The sequence below is a fragment of the Brassica napus genome, chromosome C9, assembly GCF_020379485.1.
Source record: "Brassica napus cultivar Da-Ae chromosome C9, Da-Ae, whole genome shotgun sequence".
NCBI classification, from domain to species: domain Eukaryota; kingdom Viridiplantae; phylum Streptophyta; class Magnoliopsida; order Brassicales; family Brassicaceae; genus Brassica; species Brassica napus.
In genome coordinates, this window is record NC_063452.1 from 53,564,202 (window position 1) to 53,588,070 (window position 23,869).

The following is a 23,869-nucleotide window of genomic DNA, read 5'->3' on the forward strand; positions in this document are numbered from 1 at the left end:
TATTAATATTAAAAACAATTATACGTAACCATAAAAAAAAACATGTCCATCGCTTCCATTAATATTCTACAGAAACAAAAAATTCTGTCATCTCGAACAAACACAGACAACTCACAACACCATTACAATCAAAACATTATCATCTACTTTTCATATTCCAAATTGAATCAAAAGATAACTCAAGAAACAAATGTAGAAAAAATATAAAAGATAACACAAATACTGTTTATTAAACATATGTTCCAACTATTGAAATTATTTTAAAAATCACGTCCCGCCCGCACGGACCTAGTTAGATATAATTGATAGTAAAGAATATTTAGTCATTTTCCTTTCTCTCGTACTTTCCTAGTGTCCTTTTTTATATAGCTAATAATCACGTGTGTATATATATAGCATTTTAACTATCACTTATTGTCTAACTTATCATCTTTCCTACTGTCTTTTTTTATAGCTAATAATCACGTGTATATATATATATATATATATATATTATATCATTTTAACTATCATTTATTGTCATCTAACTTATCATAGTATAAGAGAGTCATATTTTATATTTCAAACACATATAGTAATGCATTTTTCTTATATTTTTATGATTTTCTTGATTCTTTATATAATTGTAAAATAACTTACCAAAAATCCAGGTTAAATTTACAGCAATCACAACTAAACTGTTATATTTGTTTGATTTAAAAGATAACATAAATTTGGTTTTAATACAATACATTTTCCTATATAAAATAAAAGTATAGTAATGATAAACAAAATTCAAAATTTCTGAAAATAAATTAATGGCCACATTTTTTTATTTTGGTTTAGGCCACCGGATATTCTGGGCTGGCAATGCTGCTTATCTTCTTCTATCCGACTAGCTAATTAACTTATTTTTTGCATGGATTCCTAATAATCTTTTCTTTCATGGTTTTCTAGCCAAATTGGCCATGAAATATTAGGTTTACCTTGTTGTTTTCCCTTTTTGTAATTACCTTTTTTTACTTACAAAATTATATTAAAAAGCCAAAAACAAATATTATATATTTTAATTAAGTTTATTTTTTAAAAAATTAAGGGTATAATCATATTAACAGTAATTATAATGTTAATGAGACAAAAATATTAGACAAATTATTAATGTGACAAATAATTTAAAGTGTTTTTTTTTTGTTGACAACAAACATTTATAGACTCATATAGAGTTTTTTTTTTCTAATTTTCTTTTTAATTTTTGACCGGCTGAGATAGTTGACTTCTGTTTCTTTTAAATTCATTTATTTTGTTTAAGATAAAAAAAAAAAACAGTAGTGTGACACATTCGTCGTCTAGCATTCCGAGAGTCATAACACAAGACGATATATAGGTATAAATGTAAAATTGTACAAAATATATATATGAAAATGTAGATGATAAAAAATTACAATATATCGTGTCCAGTTTATTTATTTATATATTATCAGTTTTCATAAAACAAATAAATGAAGAAACAAGAGATAAACTAGGCATGGGCATTTTAACCTGGAACCGAAGATCTGAACCGGAACCGACCCAAAAATACCTGACCTAGAACCGGACCGAAAATGTACAAGTATTTTTTGGGTCTAAATTTTTTTACCCGAAAGAACCGAAACCGAAAAGAAACCGACCCGAATAGATCCGGATCCAAAAAGAACCGACCCGAATAGACCCAACCCGATAAGAACTGATTTGTACCCGACTTAAAAACATGTATATCTAAAACTATGATGTTTTTGTGTTCTATTTTATATATATTATTTTATGATTTAGTTGAAATTAATATCTTTTGTGAAAAACATTTGTTATTATTTTTTAACATTTTTTAAGTAATATAAAGCTTTAAAATGTAAAATTTAGAGTTTTAAAATGTTTTATTTTAATTATTAATAGTTTCATTTAAGCTGTTTTGTAAAATTTTAGATATATATGACAAATATTCAACTAAAGTTGATGGAATTGGGTATATCATGTCCTTTTCAGATCCTAAATATCCGAACCCGACCCGGATCCGATATGGACCCGAAAAATTACGGGTATTTATGAGTATTTTAATTATAGACCCGAACCGATCCGGACCCGAGAAGAACCGACCCGAACCCGAATCGAAAATTTCTAAGTACCTATTGAGTCTAAATATTTAAGACCCGAAAAAACTCGGATCCGAAAAGAACCGGTCCGAACCCGATCCGAAGATCCGAACGCCTAGGCCTAAGATAAACTCATAATAATATGAGTTTTAGCAAAAAAAAAAACTCATAATAATATGAAGGTAGTTTCGTCCAACATGCATTGGACTCAGTCAAAGGGATTGCGTTCCAGCGCCATAAACTATCATAAGGTATAAATGTAAAATAGTACAAAATATATATATGAAAATGGATGTTATAATGTAGATGATAAAAAATTACAATATATCGTGTCCAGTTTATTTATGGAAAAATTTGGAAAAATACATTCATAAGAGATTTTATTTTGAAATTCATATCACTTTATATCTATTTTGGAAAACTACACTTATTCCTAAATGAAATTACCAAACTATCCAATTGCAATGTTTACAAGTATATTAATATCTATTTTTTTTAATAAAAAAATAAATCACTTTAGAATCGTATGCTTTCGAAAAAACATTTTATAATAAAATCAACAACAATCAATAGCAAATTCCCGGTATGATTTAAACAAAAACAAAAACCATCAGTCAACAACACAAACGTCTATAACAATAACTAAATGATCACTTTCTCGGATTGGAAGATTTTGTTTTGATGTACCAGTAGACACGCATGAAACAAACCCTACAAAAAATATAAGAAGCAAATTATGCCTTGCTGCATATTTTCTCTTTAACTACAGTTTATTCCTTACCGTAACTTTCTTCTTTGATTATCACACAACGATTCTAGGGAAGAGATGATAGCTAATGAACATTGTGAATTTGGAACACGAATGAACTCTTGCAGTTGAAGATAATTTCTTTACAAATTGTGTATGATTCAATCCATCGGTCCTAATAATAATAATAATTTTTATAACCAAACTAGAAAAAGTGGACGTGTGAACACAATCCTCTTCTCTTCGTCGTCATCTATATAAACACAACAAAGGCTCATATCTGGCACACACCAAAATCCTCTTCTCTTCACTTTCTCTATTCATCTTCATCTCTTCCTAAACGAATCTCTCTCCCATTGTTCTTCCCAGGTCTCCTCCTCTACTTCCGCTACTACGTCTCTCTGTATTTCCTCGGCGGTCTCGGTCGCTCCACTCTCGCCGGCGGCTCCCTCGCACTTGATTTCGCCAACATAACCTGTTACTCTCTCTTCTCCGGTTTAACCATGGGCGTCGAATCAATCTGCTTTCCAGCGTTCCGTGCAATCCGAGCTACAATCCAGCGAGGACTCATCCTCCTCCTCTTAACATCTCTCCCTGTTTCACTTCTTTGGATTAAGACCAAGAAAATCCTTGAAATGTTGAAACAGGACGAGGATCTCGCGGCTGAAGCTCACATCTTTCTGCTTTACTCTGTTCCTGATCTCCTCGTTGAATCTTTCTTACACCCACTGAGAGCTTATCTCAAGATCCAGTCAAAGACTCTGCCTTTATCAATCTGCACAGCGATCGCGAATATTCTCCAACTTACCCATCACGTTTCTCCTCGTGCAGTATCTCGGGTTTGGTATAAAAGGTATCGCCTTGAGTGGTGTCTTGTCAAATTTCAACCTTGTCGTCTTTCTCGTCATCTACATCGCTTTCTTGGAAGAGAAGCAAAGTAGCGACGAGGAGGTTTTAGAGGAGTCTTATGAAGATAGTTTGAGAGAAGGGAAGAAGTTGCTCCTTCTTGCGATACCCATACCGATTGAGATGATTATGGCGTTTTGGTTTGGGTTCGGGTTCCAGGGACTTTGGCTCGGGATGCTCGCGGCGCACATGGCGTGTGTGATTGGTAGGATGGTGGCAACGTGTATATATAGTTTGCATAAACAAAGGGAAAAATGTCATTTAAATCATCAATTTTCAAATTTGGTTGAAATAAAACACTAATTTTTTGTGAATCAAAAAATATATTCAATTTCTTTTGATAAGCCATTTTGACCATAAACTTTTGTTGACCATACCATTTTAGATCTATCAATAGTTAACTTTTAAACAGGTCTAAAATGACATTTAAAGTTGATGATTTTTTGGCACAAATAAAAAGCAACCTTTTTTTTTAAATATCTGATTTTAAATATCTTTAACTATATTTTTAACAACTATAACATTAATATTTAAATTATATCGATAGATGTATTCTTCATGATTCTTTATGTTTATTATACAGATATTCAAAATATATTTTATATAGTTTCTATAAATGTGTTATCAGATTCCTTTTGCATTTCAGCACGAAAATAAGTTTTACCAAAAACGGTTAAGATCCAAAATGTTGCTACATCAATGGAATTATGTAAAATCCCTCTACTATTAATTTTCTGAGAATAAACAAATATTAACATCTTACAAAAAATCAAAATTTTGACAATAAAATTGTGAAAAATAATCCAGTTAAGACAATATAAATAGTTACAAAAAGTTACATAATTGTCGTAAATATTATAAAACTTTTTGATGATTACTTAACTAATGATATATCAAACTAACTATATTACAATATAAATGAAAATTATATATATTTATTTTGAAGAAAGTAATGAAAATTAGACTTTTATTTATTCAGTATTCATATTTATAAAATGTTTTAGTTACTAAATTATTTATTACAAAAGTTAACCTTCATTTTTTTAGAAAAATATTGATTTATATTTTTTTACCAAAAAAAATCAACTCTAAAAGCATTTTAGGTCTACTGTTACTTAACTATAACTGTTGACTAACTACGTACATGACTAAAAAAATATGGCACAGAAGTTTATGATCAAAGTAGCTTGTCAACAAAAGTTGAATGTTTTTTAGGTTCACGGAAAAGTTGTTGCTTTATTTCAACCAGATTTTGAAAGTTGATGATTTAAATGATATTTTCTCCATAAACAAAACAATAAGTATATAATTCAATCATTAAAAAATAATACTACAGAATATAAATGGTATAAAACATCAGAATACATTTGTAAAATACATTTTATACAAAAATAAAATAGTAACATAATGATAAAATAGTAAAAGTAACAAAAAAATCATCTAAACAATTTACAATGTATAAAAGGAATTTTCTAATATTCCTTTAAGAAAGAATGTGATTTTGAAATAAAATCACATATATTTTAAAGTCCATATAAAATAAATTAAACTAACAAAAAAACATTTAAAATTAGTCAACTAGATATATACTACTTTTAGAAAATTAGCATAATACTAACAAACATTTTTTTAGATAGAAAATGTAAGTATTGATAAACATTTTTTAACTAACATATGTACAACTGCATCTCAGAGTAGCAGCAGCAACCAAACTCCAGTCATTGACAAAGAAGGTGGACAAGCAACAGCAGCAGTCAGCTACACGGTTGTTGCTACGAAGATAGCTATGGGAGTTGATGAAGAAAATCCTCAGACTTGTAGACAAAGAAAAAGGCTGCAAACATTACCGTGAGTGAATAGTTTCAAGTCGATCAAACCGTCAACCCCACTTAGTTTTCGTCACTTTCAGAATTGCTACATTCTTATGTTTTCCCTATTTTAAACTTTGTTTATCTCTTGCATTTTCGGCTACTATGATTCAATATAATAAAGGCAGCGTTGACGGGTCTTTTGCATATTGAAATATTTTTACGTTATTGCATATTTGCATGAGTGCATGTTCACATAGTAGCATGTCACTTACGTAAACAAAGCATCAACCTCGGCTCTGTTAGCATTGCATATTTTGTTATTTATTATATACTGGCAAAAATCTTTTTTTTTTAATTTGAATAATCTTATTATAATTGTAAATTTAAATAAATTAGTAATTTTTAAATATATTATAAGCTACTCTCGCTTTGATCATTGTTTGGTGGAGGTGCCATCGCAGCAAATGAAAGACCATCTGGAGATTTAACAGCTGTGGAAAGCTTGTAAACAGCCGCTTCAAAAGCTCTTTGACTAATGATTTGTAGGCTGCTACCAAATTGTTCATGATATTTTTTTTGGTGGAATCACAATTATCTTCCTTTTTTGGTTTGTACTATGGAAGGAGGAAAGTAGGAAGGTTTTCATGTTAATAGGAGCACGGATGAATTGTTTTCACATGTCTCTGAGACTTATCTATTCTATTAAAATAGCAACATGTCCAATTGATAAATGTTTGGTCCAAGTAACATATTTTATAACTGCATCTAAATTAACCACTTCCACTAACAACGAATTTTATGCAACCGTAATATTCGTTTTTTTTAAACTAACCGTAATTTACCTCATACTATTAAAAATTGAGAGGTATAATATTATTTATTAGTATGAAACTTATACGTGATTATATAGACTTCATGAAATATCCCTTTGATGATGATCAACTATTCCACATACAAATCATTAATAGAAATACCTATACAACCCAAAAACAATCCCACTTTTAATAATTTGTGTTAGTTTTAGACAAAAATAAATAATATTTATTAGCTTAATAATATTTTTTTGTCAGCGTTAGCTTTATAATATATAATTATAAATATTTGTTATTATCATGATATACAACTACCAACAGCCCATGAGTAAAAATCATAGCAAATATATATAACTTAATAATATATAGTTTTCAAAACCGATTAAAATTTAGACCAATACAATAAAAAATCATGAATCAATTCAGATAAACAAGAAATATAAATAGTTTTTTATAAGAAAATTAAATTATTTAATCTATCTATTCTATTAAATTAGGAACATGATCAGTTGATATTATTATGGAAGTATTATTTATAAAAATATATTCTACGGGTTTTAGCTTAACGGATTTTACATAGGTTATTCAATTAAAAATATTTATTAAATGTTTAATGAAGACCTTATTAACCCATTTACATATATATTTAACAAAATATATTAAAAAAATATTTTTCAAATATTTTTCAAAACTTTTGTTCGGTTTTCTGTGCGTGTTGGATTTGATATTGGTTTTCGGATATAACACTTAAGAACCATTCGAGTATATATGCCAAATCTAATAGATTATGAGACTTTGATTTTTGGTTCGATTCCGAGTCAGATTTTTTGGATACAAATATTTTTCTTGACTAATTATGTTAGGTAACTACTAAGAAAATATAATATGTTGCAAATTTTAGGAATAAAGTTTAAAAATAATTTCTAAAATACATATGACATATAATTATGCAATTTTACATATTTAATATAGTTACCAAAAATTATATTAAATTAAATTAATACTAAACACCAATATGATTACAAAAATAACACAAATATAAAAATTAAATTTCTCAAAAAAAATTCAAACAAAAAATATATCTGTCCTTTTAAAGGGCGGGTCAGAATCTAGTAATTCTGTAATATACGGGGAAAATAATAATGTTGACAAAAAAGAAAAGTTGATTTAGTGGGATAAGAAAATGTTAAAGTGGTTTGTTTAATAACAATTATGCACGGGATAGTGGGGGTGAACATGGGTCATAATAAAAAAAATCTGATTTTAGGATAATCTAATTGAATCAAAAGAATTCAATGACATATAATTTTCAATGACGTGTTTAAACGTCAACACATGTCCACACATGAATAATTGTTTCCACGTTACGACATTTGTATCTCGTATAATACCCATCACCCCCGGAGAGTATTTTCTTGCAGAGGAAGTTACTACATATTAAAGATCAATAAACCTAAGCAGAGTAAGAAGATGAAGAATGTGATGGAGGATTTAAAGAAGAGGAATAAAATGTGGGAGTGGTGAAGTACGAAGAAGACATGAATACGAAGTTAGATAAGTTATTTAGAAAAGATGAAGGAAGAGATTAGGAACGAATCTAGTGAAAACATATATAATACTTGTTTATTTGTAATAAGTTCTTATACATTGAGTTTCATAGCCTCGTTTCCAAAGTCTCAAGTACTTCATAGCAATTCTTTTAATCACTCTTAGTATTTTTCTTTATGAAAGTTACTTGAGACTTACTTAACATAAAAGTTACTTAAAAATTCAATACAATTACATAACTAAAGATTAATATCAATGTTTTTAAAGATATAATCCTCTATACAAACTGAAGTTAAATTAAATACCAACACAAGATCATTTTACCTGCTCAACCTCCTAATGCTTTGCCTTTGTGCTTTCTTTCTTCATGTTCTCTACTTTGCTATCACTTTCTCCTCTAGCCTTTTTATATGTTCTCTTAGACCTTGTTGATGATTCTTGAATTGCTTCATCATCAATAATAAGACTTCCTTGTCGTTTTGTGATTGGAGTTAATGGAGAGCAAGGTGAACCGTTGTTCTTTGCTTCTGAAGATATATTTTCCACCTGTAATAAATGTACATTCAATATAGTTTCTCATGTTATTTAAAGTACAAATGATTATGAACAAATTCGTATGAGTCTTTAACCTGCATTCCAGAACATGAACTTGAACTTAAAGGGAGTTCTGACTGTGTACGGACCTAAAATTTGTAAAACAAAGTTAGGTTCCATAAAAAACAAAGCGTAAGTTCCATAAACAAAGTTCCATAAATGAATACGAAATGATGATATAGGTGCACTTTTGAAGGTGATTTTTATTGGCAAAGAATCACCATTCACATAATCATTTCGTATGTCTAAGTCCCATAAATAAGTCAAGATAGCTTGAAACATACCTCCATTGTCATATTGGTGTGAAAATTATGGATCACATCAGGCTTATCACTGAGTTTGACAACGTTAAAACTTGGTTGCCGGTAATTTTTCTCTGTACCCTTTACACAGATAATCCAAATGATTTTTCTTCCTTCCAAATCCATTAGTTCTTGAGGAATCTCTCTCTCACGGTTAAAATAAAAAATAATAGAAGAAGAACATGTCTGAGATTATATTTTATATTCAGACCCTGCATCATACTAACATGAAATATATGAAGAATCAATTGGAAACACACCTGGACTTGTTGTTCAAGCAATTCATAAGCAGATTTATAAATGAATTGTATAACCTCTCTATCAAATAATAGAAAAGATGTACTTCCAGTATGATCAGCTACTTTGGCTTGCACTTTGTACCTGATGTAAATATAATCGAAATGCGTATAAATAAAGGATTATAAGAGTTTTGTTAAAAATAAAATTTAATATTATATAGAACTTAATACTACCTCATTGTTGTGATGGTTTCATCCTTCTCGCAAGAGACACATGAATATTTGTTGGCCTCAATTTCCTCAGTCACAGGGTTGAAATATGGTGTAGCTTTCCCACAACAGCCTTTGCACATATTTTTAGAAAACAAACGACTATTTAGGTATACACTCAACAACTTCATCTACAAAATATTTTTAGATATGAAAGTGTATACACCTTTTCATCCAGGAGGATAGCTTCGAGCCCGAGAACAACTTCAGGTTTATTTTTGGAGAAGTACTCCCATATCCGTGAGACCAACACTCTGATTTTCCATTCTTTTTTACATGAATTGAGCTCGGAAATAGCAGTATACTCCAGTGGCATCTTCAACCTAAACTCTGCCGAAAGAGAGATTGGATGATATATTAGATAAGAAGAAAGTAATTATTCTAAGAATATTGATAGAAAGCAAAAACCTGTGCAGAGTGTTTTGGCTACGATGGGGAGAAAAAAAAGAGATGAAACTATGGTGAGAAAAAAAAAGGTGAAACAATGGTGATAAAGAGAAAGGTTATTATGAAACTATCGTGTGATGATGGGGCAGTTGAAAATAATTAGGAGAATGGTTTGTGGGATAAATAAAAATAATCGTGGGTAGTTATTCTATATTTATCTCTTTTCATTGTTAATTTAAATTTATGGATTTGATATTTTATCTATCCTTTATTGTTTTAATTTTAATACAATTACATACACACATATAAAATCTGTATTTGATCCGGATATTTGTTGCTATGCATGGGAATTGCTATGCATAGGAAGTAATGTTTCTTCCCCTTATTTTTAAATTCATCCACGTGTTTTGCTTTTTATTTTTCTGAAAATTTTGTTTTAAAGATTTTCCACTTGTGATGTTAGGATTGGCCATGCGACTTGCTTTTTAGTATATAGGGGATGTAATTTAAGCAGACGTTTTATCAAGTTACTGATTAATGGGCTTCCATATAGCCCACTAAAAGTACTGAGATAGGCATACTCTACATAAGTACTGAGATAGCATAATCCACAACTGAACCTTTTTTTCGTAGACCACCGTCATGTTTTAAAATTTGAAAGGTGTGCAACAACAAGCATTAACTTATACATTTATAGTTTACCAAAAAAAAAAACTTATACATTTATAAACCAGGATGATGACTAAATAAACACATTTTACCGTCGCCACTTTCATATAATTCTTCATAAATCTAACTCCCATCCCATTCAAGATCACGTGGGAGCATACAATGAAATGTCAACAACAACAACCTCCTTTCAATCTTTTGTAAATGAAATTTCAGAATTTCAAAACAAAACCCCAAAAACGAAACCTATTGTTTTCAAGATATTACATCCTTTTGACTATAAATAATATATAAGAAAGTTTAATTCATTTTTTTCTACAATTTAACATTTCACTGATGTAAGCATTTTAATAAGTTCATTATTCGAAAAAGGTTGCCCATATTTTAAAAAACCTTTCGGCTGGGCTTATATTAGCCATTAACATAGTCAGACAAATCAAACAATATGTTCGTACGTCTGGAGTATGCAAATTTGCCGTGTCCACTCGCGGACCCACTACGGAATGAAGGGTGTCACATGACCCCTTAAAATATGATAACAAACTTTTTATAAGAAAAACATGTTGAAATCAGCAGCAACGTTGGTATATTCCTTCATTGTTAAATTGTAGAAATGTTAAATTATAAGCCCAGCCGCCATGAATTATCAACAGACGATCAGATAGGCTGAGGAAGAACGGAAAGGCACAGGGAATGATGTCCGTGGAGGTGAATACATACACGTATGTGTAGATAGTAGTATAGTACTACTACTATCTCCATTGTATTTGCCTTCACATCTCTTATTCATTGTTCATCATTCACAATGCTAATGGTATTTTACAGACTCAGATTTGCTTTGAATGAAAAGCTTATTATAACAATAATACAGACTTCATTAATATTACACACAAATTGTATCTGACGGAGATAACAAGTACAATAAAAACAGCATCAAGAGTTATAGGTTAAGAAAATGTAAAATGATAAAGCATGTCGGCCCACTCCAGACCTGCAAACAAATATTCGGTTTGTCTAACAAACCTGTACACATACTATCATACAACACAGAGAAGCACAGAAGATACATTATCATAACGTTTCACTTAATAGGAATGATATGTTCGTTAAGCTTATTATTACAGCCTTGAAGGTTGATCTTCTGCTAAGCAGTCGGATACTCCTCGATAGAAGCACTGTCTCTTGGGACATCTGTCTTCTTGTCTGAAGCTGGGTAAGGGTTCTTGCTGACCAATCTACGAAAAAAAAAAATAGTGTGAACGTTGCTGTTGAATACAATACCTCAAGGTAATGAGTATTGATCAATCTGTCTTTACAAGTCCCTCTCAGTTATACATACCTGTCACGTCTCTTCTCAAGGAATCGTTGAAGCGAATGCCTCCTTGCAATTGGTAGATCTGAGAATTGCGGAAACTTAATGAGAATATCCATTTTTCAATGTATTTACGATTACTGTGTAACTGTCTGAAAATCGAATACTTACCAGCAGCAGATCTGCAAAATGAAATAGGGTGAATGGGGAATGACTGAGTAGCTGGGGAAGCTTCATTGGAGGTGCTTGAGAGAGAAGGAGCTCTGTTCAGTGCTGGAGAAGCGACAGGACTGGTGTTCGTAGAGTTCTTTGTCTCTATGGATTTAGCAGCAGCAGCAGCAATACGGATGATTTCTTGAATCTGTAAGAAAATGGTTCACAGTGAATAAGAACTTGAAGTCTGAGCTTTACAGAGAAAACACGAAGCAGAATGTGGTCTAGTGTACCAACCTTGTCCGCTGGAATTCCATCAAAGACACGAACTTTCCCACCAAAGAAGATAGTAAGCTGATTAGGACGAATCGTTGAAGCTTCTGGCTCAGAGGAAGGCACTTCCAAGGACCTATTAAGAAGCACCACAGTAAAGAGATGAACAATTGATGTTTTGAGAAGAAACCAATAAGGCTTATTGAATAAGCTAGTAAAGATGACTTTCCCAAAATAGCAACTAAAATCCTTTATATCCCCTCTGTTTCTATATATGGACATCCTAGTCGATCTCAACGATTCCAAACAAAACAACATACCTAGCTTCGTGAATTTCTTTCTCAGCACCTTCTCCGGCGACAGATCCGGCGGTGGAACCATGCACGGTGCCGTTACCGCCGATCTCCTCGCCGCCAACACCGCATCCACCTTCGACGGAAGCTCGTGGCTCCTCTTCAACTTTAACCATGGTCATTCTCTCGGAATTCGTCGATCTGTCTTCTCCAGTTTCGCCTTGCTTTTCTTTGTCTCAAATAGGCCTGGGCAAAATAACCGGAACCGAAGAACCGAACCGGAACCGAACCGAAATACCCGAAACCGGAACCGGACCAATACCCTCAAATACCCGAACGGTTCCTATATTTTTATATCCGAAATAACCGAACCGAACCGGAACCGAACCGAGAACCGAACGGGTACCCGAATATATAAAAATATTAATTATATATACATATAACATCATTAAATATATATTTTAAATTTAAAATTCTATTAAAAGTATCTGAAAATAGTTTATGATAACTAAATTATTATAAAGTATCTAAACTACCCGAAAGTATCCGGATAGTTTTATCCGAAATATCCAAAGTAATCCAAAATATCCAAAATTTTTATGTAAATCATCTTAATTATTTGATATTTTACCTTAAATAACCGATATTTTATCCAAATTATCCGAACTACCCGAACTATCCGAACCCGAACCGGATCCAAATGAGAACCGAACTTTTTCCGGATATTTTCCGGTTCCTACATTTACTATCCGAACCGAACCGAACCCGAAACTATCCGAACCGAACCGAACCGAAAATAGGTCAAGTACTAAATGGATCTTCTAGCCCCTATCCGAACTACCCAAAATCCGAAATACCCGAACCGAACCGAACCGATACCCGAAATGCCGAGGCCTAGTCTCAAAGTCGTGTTCTGTTTGGAACCCCACAAGATTATCCTCTTCAGAAGATTCAATTATTTCGACACGTGGCAGTTTTTTTTGTTTGACTTCGACATTTATTCTGAAAAAAACAAATAAAGATATTTTAAAGTGAAAATCTCCAAAATAACAACTTTCTAAGTTTATATCACAAAAATATCACTCAAAAACTAAAATGAACAAAATAGCATTTTATCTTTTGAAAATTTTAATTTTTTTATTTTTCAAAATTTGAAATCTATCCCCAAAACCTCATTTCTCAACTCTAAACCCTAAACCCTAAACTCTAAACCCTAAACTATAAAACCTAAACCCTAAACTCTAAACTCTAAACCCTAAATCCTAAACTCTAAACCCTAAACCCTAAACTCTAAACCCTAAACCCTAAACCTTAAGTTTGTGACTTTTGATAAAACATTAAGTGCTATTTTTGTGACTTTTGACCTTGAGTGATAGTTTGGGAACAAAAAATTGATTTAGTGATATTTTTGTCTTTTTCTCTATTTTAAATTCACAACGTGCGCGAATACAACATGTGGTTGGTATATGCATTCCCAGTTTCGGTTAAAAGCAACCCGAACCGTGTCTAATCTAACATTGATGATTAAATAATTGGGCTTGAAAGCTAATGTTGGGCCTATTCTTATCGATAGTAGATAGGGTAGTTGTGTCTTTGGGCTTTTCTTTTAGGGTTCCGAAGATCTATTTCTGCTCCATTTCTACTCTCGCTAGAGATTTCGTCTTCTTCGTTCGAACGACTCATCCTTCATTGATCCCGGATTGGACTTGGGGGAAGATCTCCGTCGTTTTCCGATCTTATCAATGCCGGTATGATTCTCCGTCACCTCTTTCATTTATTTTTGGTTTCTCACACGCGGCCAGCTAACTAACTTTAGCTATTGATTTATAGATCGACAAGATCTTCAAAGATGACGCTAGTGAGGAGAAAGGAGAACGTGCTAGGATGGTGAGCTTCTTTTATCGAGGCATTCAGATTCACTCTACTGTACTTAATCTGATTTGCTTTGCTTTTTTTTTAGGCATCGTTTATTGGGGCGATGGCTGTTGCTGATCTTGTTAAGTCTACCTTAGGTCCTAAGGGAATGGTAACTTCACATCTCCAAAGTTTAAGAACTCTCTGTAAACTTCGACTTCAGTTTATTGAATTGTTTCTCAATCTTGTTTTGTTCATTAGGATAAAATCTTGCAATCTACTGGTAGAGGTCACTCGGTCACTGTCACTAACGATGGTGCGACTATTCTCAAGTCACTTCACATTGACAACCCCGCTGCTAAAGTTCTTGTTGGTATGTATAGCCAGCAACATATCCTCGCTTAAAAGCTTTTAAAATTCTTTTTTTTTTGTGCTCATTTCTTGTGTTTTGTTTAATAATCTTCAGACATCTCGAAAGTTCAAGATGATGAGGTTGGTGATGGGACTACTTCTGTTGTTGTTTTGGCTGGGGAGCTTCTTAGGGAAGCTGAAAAGCTTGTTACGGCTAAGATTCACCCCATGACGATCATAGCAGGTAGGCTTGTAAAGATGATAAACTTGTATTATTAGCTTCTTTTCCTTATGAAAATGATGTCTAATTTTTTTCTTCTTTTTCTTGTTTCTTAGGTTACAGAATGGCTGCCGAATGTGCTCGTGATGCTTTACTGAAAAGAGTAATTGATAATAAGGAGAACGCAGGTATATTATTATTAAGATGTCATTCTCTTTTTTTTTGTGTGATTTTCTTCGATGATGAGTTGGAGCAATGTTTTCCTTACAGTATTGTGTTTTTGTGTCAATCAGAGAAGTTCAGGTCAGATTTGATGAAGATTGCAATGACTACGTTATGCTCTAAAATTCTCTCGCAAGACAAGGAACACTTTGCAGAAATGGCCGTGGATGCTGTTTTCAGGCTAAAGGTTCCATCTCTGCCTCTTTTAAACTCAGTCAGCAATTGTGTTCCTTCCTACTCTTTCTATGGAATTTCATGTGTTATTTCATGAAGAACTATTCCTCTCTTTGAAAAAATTTCATAAAAATAGAATTGTGTCATTTAACTATTGATTTCTTTCCCGTAAATGCATGGTTTTTGTTGTGCATGGTTTCGTTTTGGAGTGTTATATGATTTGTTTCTGATATTCTGGTGCTGTCCTTCAAATAGGGAAGCACAAACTTGGAAGCTATTCAAATCATCAAAAAACCAGGAGGTTCCTTGAGGGATTCCTTTTTGGATGAAGGGTAAGAAACCACTTGTGCCTTTTTTGACACCTGTTCAAAATTTGTTTCTGTTGGCTATTGATCTCTGTTTAGTATTCATGTGTTTATGGTAATCATGTCGTGTCTCTGTTTCTTTTCTTTTACTGAGCTTGTTCACCTTAATTTTAAGTATAGCCTTGCTTTAGAATGATGATAGGCATTATGTTATCTTATTATGCTGCTTTCCTTCTTTTGTGCCTCGAGTAACTTTAACTTCTGACACTTCAACTTAAATCTATGCCTACAGATTTATTCTTGACAAGAAGATCGGAATCGGGCAGCCAAAGCGCATAGAGAATGCAAAGATCTTGGTAGCGAACACTGCAATGGACACAGACAAAGTGAAAATATACGGTGCACGTGTCCGCGTTGATTCCATGACCAAGGTTGCCGAGATTGAAGGGGCTGAGAAGGAAAAGATGAAAGACAAGGTGAACAAGATCCTAGCCCACGGTATCAACTGCTTTGTTAACAGGCAGTTGATCTACAATTTCCCAGAGGAGCTCTTCGCAGATGCTGGTGTACTTGCTATAGAGCATGCCGATTTTGAAGGAATAGAGCGTCTTGGTTTGGTTACAGGCGGAGAAATCGCTTCCACTTTTGACAACCCAGAGTCTGTTAAGCTTGGGCATTGCAAGCTCATCGAAGAGATTATGATTGGTGAAGACAAGTTGATCCATTTCTCTGGTGTTGAGATGGGCCAGGCGTGTTCAATTGTCCTAAGGGGTGCTAGGTATGCTATTTTCACACGTACTTAAAACACTTAACGTAGAGTTATCCTGTTTCTAATTTTGTGTTGTTGCAGTCACCATGTTTTAGACGAGGCTGAAAGATCGCTCCATGATGCCTTGTGTGTACTCTCGCAAACAGTGAATGACAGCAGAGTGTTGCTCGGAGGTGGATGGCCAGAGATGGTGATGGCAAAGGAAGTAGACGAACTTGCAAGGAAAACTGCTGGCAAAAAATCGCATGCCATTGAAGCTTTCTCACGGGCTCTAGTGGCTATACCGACGACAATCGCTGACAATGCTGGTTTAGACAGTGCAGAATTGGTGGCTCAGCTTCGTGCAGAGCACCACAACGAAGGGTGTAACGCTGGAATCGATGTCATCTCTGGAGCTGTAAGTAAACTCTATATGCGAAAAAAGGATTTTGTATATGGATTAGAATTGAATTAGTGCTGGTGAAAACATTGATTCTTGTACAGGTAGGGGATATGGAGGAGAGAGGAATCTATGAAGCATTTAAAGTGAAGCAGGCCGTTCTGCTTTCTGCGACAGAAGCAGCTGAGATGATACTGCGAGTGGATGAGATAATTACATGTTCTCCTAGGAGGAGAGAAGACAGGATGTGAAATCCAATACCTGCACCTGGTGGGTGAGAGGTTTCATGATGATTTACACGATCACACCCTCTCCAGTGACATTGTTCAGTTATTTAGATTGTGTTTTGTATTTGGATCAGAAAACAGCTTTCAAATGTTTTAGTGTTTTGCTCCCTAAACTTTTCTCTCGTTTTTGTGTCGTCTCGAATATTGTTTTGATTATGATTTTCAGATGTTTTGACAAAACATAAGCTCCAAGCAGGAGTTTGAACTTGTCTCGTCCATTACTTCTTCTCTGCCTCTGTGGCCACCTGCTTCTAAAATAATCCGAATACTTTATTATTGTTTATGTTATAGTCAGAGTATTATTAAAATTTGTAGATCATTACATGTGCTCGTTGTAGTGAATACATGATGTTAAACCATGTTAGATAATTGACCTTCATATTCCAGTTTCTGTTATAGTCATTATTCAAATTTGTAGATCATCCTATGTTCTCGTAGTAGTGAATACAGAATGTGAAACCATGTTAGATAATTGACCTTCATATTCCGTACTTTTTTTTAAAGAAGAAGGTAAAGTACAATTTGTTGAAAAGAAGAATAAATCCAGTTAAGCCTCAGTTCAAAAAAAAAAAAGAATAAATCCAGCTTACGGAACATCTGGTTGAGGGTGAGTCTTCACCAAAAAAAACATTTTTTTCGTTAAAACTACAAAAACACATTTTTCTACCAAAACCGGAAAAACACAATTTTCCGTCGAAAATGAAAAACACAATTTTCCGCCAAAATCGTAAACATATGGTCTCTTTTCGTTAGATAAAAGGATAATTTCATCTAACTTTCTCCTCAAACTCAGAGAATGTACTCTTCATGTAAAATGTGTATGTTAGTGTAAAGAAACATAAAAAATGTGTCTTATAAGGTAATGCACTCATAAGAAGAATGAAAGCAAATTTTATACAACAACAAAACTCAGGTGTTAAAAAAAAAATTATATATACAACAACAAAACTCAAGAGTGAAGAGTACTATTCGAATTCGTAGATCATTGAGCATGTGCTTGTAGGTGTGAATACAATAATGCATGATGTAAAACCATATTAGATCATTGAGCTTACAGCTTTTAAAACTAGTTTCATTCTTCTTTTAAAAGCTGTATGGATACAACAACAAAACTCGCATGATCATATCTGATTATTTTGTAAAGCTGTTAAGGTCATCCTATGTAGATTTCTATATTTAAAAAAAGATATCAGTCATCACCTAAAACTACAACGTTGTGGTAGTTTGGTCAACCGACCAAACACGTTATAAAAGAGCAGATCACAACATGGGACCTCATAATCTCTATCATACCGACATATTTTGATCAATTGTCTTACCAGAAAATTATGTAGCTTTATCGATGATTTGAATAACGAAGATTCATGGTTTTACAGCTTTAGATATTTATTTACCAACACAGTTAAAAGACACCAAAAGTGCACAAAATTAACAGAAAATGCGTAATAATAATAAAGAGCATCTTTATCCAGGGATAATAGAAGGGTTCTTAGCGTCTGGGTCTCGCGTAGGATCCACTTTTTTTTAAGAAACCGGTTACCAAAACTACCAAATAGTAGTCGGTCCTTAAGAGTTTCTTACACTGTTCGCGGGTCCCACTGACACGTGGCGATCCGCGATTGGTTCGTTTTTAATTTTTTTTTTCTAAATTCGAAAAAGTAAAAAAAAAAAAAAAAAAATTAAGAAACCCCAAATAGGATTTCTGGGATAATGATGATCTTAATGACCCTGCATGAAATCATAGGTTTGAATTTTTTTTCCATGAGAAAAACTGTTGTGAAGAAACTTTATATAGTCACTAATCCCACTCCGTAGAAGTCCTATATTTAAGAAACCCCAAAAGATTTATTTGGAAAAACATAATAAAAATTTCAAGGAATCATTAGGCCACCTTGGTATCAAAACTATACTTTTGCGTACATGATTCTTTCACGTACCCGTTTGGAATGTACTACATTGTTCCAAAGATAACTACCACTATCTATTACGGTGGTTATATGTGTGCCTGTATGTGTGGGATGTAATTTATTCGTTTTAAGGGAAGAAAAGCAATATCGATGAATTGATATACCTAACTATGGAGGCTAGTAGAAAAGTGTTACATAAGCGTAAGTATTAAATATAATTAAGATCTTGTCCGGTCAATAATCACGTAGGTTTTGTCCCTGCCTATAGGTCAGAAGCCATCAGTGACGCCATATTCGATCAATTTACCAATTATCATAATATATTTCAGCTTTTAAAGGCAAATATCAGATAAAAATTACAGTACTTATCTCTCTTTATTGATCATCGAATGGTCATCTTCCATTAAAATCAAGATAACAAAATGTAAAATAGTGTTTCTCTTTTTGGTGCTTTGGTAAAGTAGAATTGGAAAAAAGGACCCGACTTAGTTGAGACCAGATGAGTATGACACGAACGGCACATATGGTTCGCTCACGTCATTTACTTAATTGCTTATCAGTCTTTAACTTTTACGAAATTGCAATTTTTTCCCGCGTCATTTATTGTTTCATTTCGTCATAGTCTTTTCCTTTTTAAAAAGTTTGCAGTTTTGTCCCTCTACTCCGTCACTCGTTACGCACACGGCTTAACTTTCAGGGATTCACCCCAATATTTCCAAAATACCCATAATTTGACACGAATCTTTTTCTAATCATTTATTTGAAAATATTTAATTGTTTCTCGTGAAACCAATCAATTAAAGAAAACATCAAGGATAATCTTACATTATTTCCGCGTTACATAACTAAACATATCTTACACTAAAGTGAATATTCCTACTCTAAATATACTAAAGAAATACTCCTTTCATTCTTTTCTCTACACCGAAAGTTTCAAGTGTACATCATCACAATTGAAAACTTGACACCTATTTTGTAATTTAAAAAACAATAGCAAGTTGCATCAAATCAAGAAATTAAATAAAACCAAAATTAAAAGACATAAAATAAATAATAGAAAAAGACAGGCACCACTAAGACAAAAAAAGCAAAGCAAACCACTTTGGTTCCTGCCAATTAAAAACGCATCTGATTCTCCATTATTCCTTCCCCTTCTCTCTCACTACCTACTCCTAACAAACAACAATGAGCTTCTTCATCGAAGATTCTGGTCTCATCGTCACACAACTTCTCTACCAAATGGCGGTCTTAATCACCCTCTTGAGATGGATCTTTACTTGGATCTTACGCTACCGATCCAGATCTACCTCCTCCTCTTCTTCATCTACTCCTCCGATCTCGTCACAAACCATCAAAGAGAGCCTCGCCGTGACGACGTTCCGTGACGCCGCGGATCGGTCTCCGGAACTGATCAGCGACACTTGCGCGGTGTGTCTTGGAGATCTGGAAGACGGAGACGAGGTGAGAGAGCTCAGAAACTGTAGCCACGTGTTCCACCGAGAGTGTATCGACAGGTGGCTGGACTACGAGTGCTGCGGCGGAGATGATAACGACGGCGAGGAAGATAACCACCGCACGTGTCCTCTTTGTAGAACTCCGCTTCTTGCTGCTAATACGTCGTCGTGTACGGATTGGCCGGTTAAGAACGAACCTAGCTGGGCCGTTGAGCGGCTTCTCTACCTCTTCGGAGATGATCTTCTTGTCTGACTTTTTATTTTATTTTTCTTTCGATATTTATTTGATTTTAGTGGAGATTGAAATTAGTTGGTCAAGTTTTGTAAATTGGGAATTTAAAGGGTAGAATAGCATATATAATAATATATCAATTTTAAACATATTTTCTTTGTGAATCATCAAAATCTCTGACTTTGGTAAAGTTTAAAAATTTAGTGTTACGAAAATTGAAGATCTAATTTTAATTTGATTTGGTTCATAAATGTTCGTACAAAACTATATATTAATATTTTTGGTGGAAAGATGTCTACAGTCTCAAACTTAGGTCTCATGTTTGATTTAAATGAACTGAACTTATTCAGCAGAGCTGTTGCATCTAACAAATACACTCGCTAAAAGTTATAACCGAGTGATATAAGCTCGGATTATATGCGACAATATAGTTTTCTTTTGAGTAGCCTTAACGCATGCCACAATACTTTCTTGCCAAACTTAACTGATTCGAATGCAAAAATAAACATGAATGATCCAACCCAAAACCTAACTCTTTCTCTCTATGTGACTTTTTTTAATCACGTTAAACTCACAAACGGCCCACATTAAATTCACAAAGGGTGTGATGTATGCTAAGTTTTAAAGAAACCAATAAATTAAAATGTAAATATAAACAAACAAATTGGGTCCATAGCTCAGTGGTAGAGCAATTGACTGCAGATCAATAGGTCACCGGTTCGAACTCGGTTGGGCCCTTAATTATTATTTACATAGTAAAAAGTTTTCAAACAAGGATGCATTGCTCACTGCCCTGGTAGAACAACTGACTTCATATCAAGTAGCTCACTGGCTGAACCCGCTGAGCCTCTTTTAAAGTTTGATACAAAATTTTGCTTTGGAGAGAAAAACAACTTTTATGTTAGCCTTTTCAGTTGGGGAAATTATCATTTTTTTTTGTCAACGGAAATTATCATTTTTATTTAGAGAATACCTAACATGTCAAAACAAAAATTCGCATTATTTAATTAATGTTCAGTAGCAATGACACCCGAAATATTTAATTATCCCCAATATATTATTTGTGAAACATTACAACTTCTTTTTGTAGCCACATGTCATCACTAGGATGATTCTTAGAATTATTAGAAAAATATGTTGGTTCATCTAATTATATAATAAGTTTTTTATTAAACTAACCATAATTTCATTATTAATGTCATTTATTATTTTCTTAAATAAAGATTACGGAATTGTCTAATGTGGTTAAAATATATATGACAATTAATGATTTTGAATAATAAAGATCTGATAAAAAAATGTATCTTCTATCAAATTTGTTTAATTTAAAACTATTAAAATAATTTTTTAAAAAACACAATAATTATTATTATTTACATAGTAAAAAGTTTTCAAACAAGGATGCATTGCTCACTGCCCTGGTAGAACAACTGACTTCATATCAAGTAGCTCACTGGCTGAACCCGCTGAGCCTCTTTTAAAGTTTGATACAAAATTTTGCTTTGGAGAGAAAAACAACTTTTATGTTAGCCTTTTCAGTTGGGGAAATTATCATTTTTTTTTGTCAACGGAAATTATCATTTTTATTTAGAGAATACCTAACATGTCAAAACAAAAATTCGCATTATTTAATTAATGTTCAGTAGCAATGACACCCGAAATATTTAATTATCCCCAATATATTATTTGTGAAACATTACAACTTTTTTTTGTAGCCACATGTCATCACTAGGATGATTCTTAGAATTATTAGAAAAATATGTTGGTTCATCTAATTATATAATAAGTTTTTTATTAAACTAACCATAATTTCATTATTAATGTCATTTATTATTTTCTTAAATAAAGATTACGGAATTGTCTAATGTGGTTAAAATATATATGACAATTAATGATTTTGAATAATAAAGATCTGATAAAAAAATGTATCTTCTATCAAATTTGTTTAATTTAAAACTATTAAAATAATTTTTTAAAAAACACAATAACCATATTATAAAAATTTAGATTTTTCTGTATATTTTATATTTTGAATTTTAAAAAATGACTATAAATTACTAAAACTATTAAAAGTTTCACATTCAAATTTTGCGATCCATGGTTTAAAATTTTTGTTATGACAAAATACAAATGATTACAAAATCATATAAATAAAAGTCTAATTTAATTAATCATTAAGATTTAAAATATATATGTATATATATCATTCTAAATTAAACTATAAACAATATTGAATAAATAAATATTTTAGTTTCAAAATTTACTTTGAATAACTTTTTTTGATAAAAGTTTTGAACTAACATTGATAAGTTTTTTTAAATTATCAATTACTAAAATTATTAATCCCACAATGAAAATTTTGTTATCAGTAATTTAAAGTTTTTGCTATTAAAAATACACATGATAAAAAAACATATGAGTAGAAAGCATCATTTAAAAAAAATAAACATTAATATTAAAAATATACTATGTATATTAATATAATTTGAATTTAATTACATATCCTATCAAATTTTTTTAAAAAATTGTTTGGATTAATAAAATTGATTTATACGTTCGCACCAATTTAATTATATATGTAATAGTTACTCACTTTTAATTATTCAATATATATTTATTATTTCATAATATGTAAGAACATATAATACATAAAATAATTTTTATATATAATGTTTATCCCGTGCAAGGCGCGAGTCTTAATCTAGTATTAGATTATATTAAACTACAACAACAATAATGTGCGTTAGGAACACGGTTGTGCAAACACAAACCAACAGTTCCCACATCGCTCTTTGCACTCTTGGGCAGTATTGAACTTGCTATCAAAATAACAGTTCATAGGCTCGCCATTTCCTTCTATCTTGACTACTATGAATTAGCACAAAAGAAAAACGGTAATGATCATGAGTTCATTACATTTTTTTCTATAAAAATATACTGTTTTATTGAACATTCTTTACTAACTTGTACGTGAGTTCAAATCTCAGAGATCTCTAGAAACACAAGAATTATAAAGAACAACTTTTCTTTATTAGCTTTCGAAACTACTCAAAACTAAAGTTCTCAATGTTTCTCTTAGATCCCTTATCTTAATCTTATTGATTGTGGGAACCGAAATTCACATCGTCAATTTCCGTAATCGGAGGAAAGTAGGTTTCCCTGAGGTCCCAGATTCTCTGCCAGAACCAACGACAAGTGACCAAATAAATGCGGAAAATATGAAAAGATAACAAAACGAATTTATAGAAAAGGTAGATCTTATTGTGAATCCACGTAAGAGCGTTGCGATCTTT

The 23,869-nt window shown here is 32.4% G+C and overlaps 3 protein-coding genes and 1 non-coding gene across 4 annotated transcripts; 3 read left to right on the top strand and 1 right to left on the bottom strand.

Annotated features, from left to right (window-relative positions):
• Positions 1-11,223: 11,223 nt before the first annotated feature.
• On the bottom strand, positions 11,224-12,728 carry LOC106376408 (protein TIFY 3B-like). The gene is made up of 5 exons (XM_013816484.3): positions 12,450-12,728; positions 12,154-12,265; positions 11,875-12,064; positions 11,731-11,788; positions 11,224-11,626 (listed from the first exon to the last, which is right to left on the bottom strand). The coding sequence occupies exons 1-5, from the start codon at positions 12,602-12,604 to the stop codon at positions 11,536-11,538; spliced, it is 606 nt and encodes a 201-aa protein (XP_013671938.2). The 5' UTR covers positions 12,605-12,728; the 3' UTR covers positions 11,224-11,535.
• A 1,198-nt stretch (positions 12,729-13,926) lies between these two features.
• Positions 13,927-17,190, top strand: LOC106376407 (T-complex protein 1 subunit beta). The gene is made up of 11 exons (XM_013816483.3): positions 13,927-14,170; positions 14,253-14,309; positions 14,383-14,448; positions 14,538-14,649; positions 14,743-14,871; positions 14,964-15,035; positions 15,141-15,256; positions 15,499-15,575; positions 15,841-16,326; positions 16,399-16,714; positions 16,801-17,190. Exons 1-11 carry the CDS (start codon positions 14,165-14,167, stop codon positions 16,945-16,947), a joined length of 1,584 nt encoding a protein of 527 aa, XP_013671937.2. The 5' UTR covers positions 13,927-14,164; the 3' UTR covers positions 16,948-17,190.
• A 2,618-nt stretch (positions 17,191-19,808) lies between these two features.
• On the top strand, positions 19,809-20,725 carry LOC106374613 (E3 ubiquitin-protein ligase RHA1B). The gene has a single exon (XM_013814603.3). The coding sequence runs from the start codon at positions 20,076-20,078 to the stop codon at positions 20,595-20,597; it is 522 nt and encodes a 173-aa protein (XP_013670057.2). The 5' UTR covers positions 19,809-20,075; the 3' UTR covers positions 20,598-20,725.
• A 517-nt stretch (positions 20,726-21,242) lies between these two features.
• Positions 21,243-21,314, top strand: TRNAC-GCA. Its single transcript has one exon. It is a non-coding gene; the product is annotated as a tRNA-Cys (tRNA).
• The last annotated feature ends 2,555 nt before the right edge of the window (positions 21,315-23,869 follow it).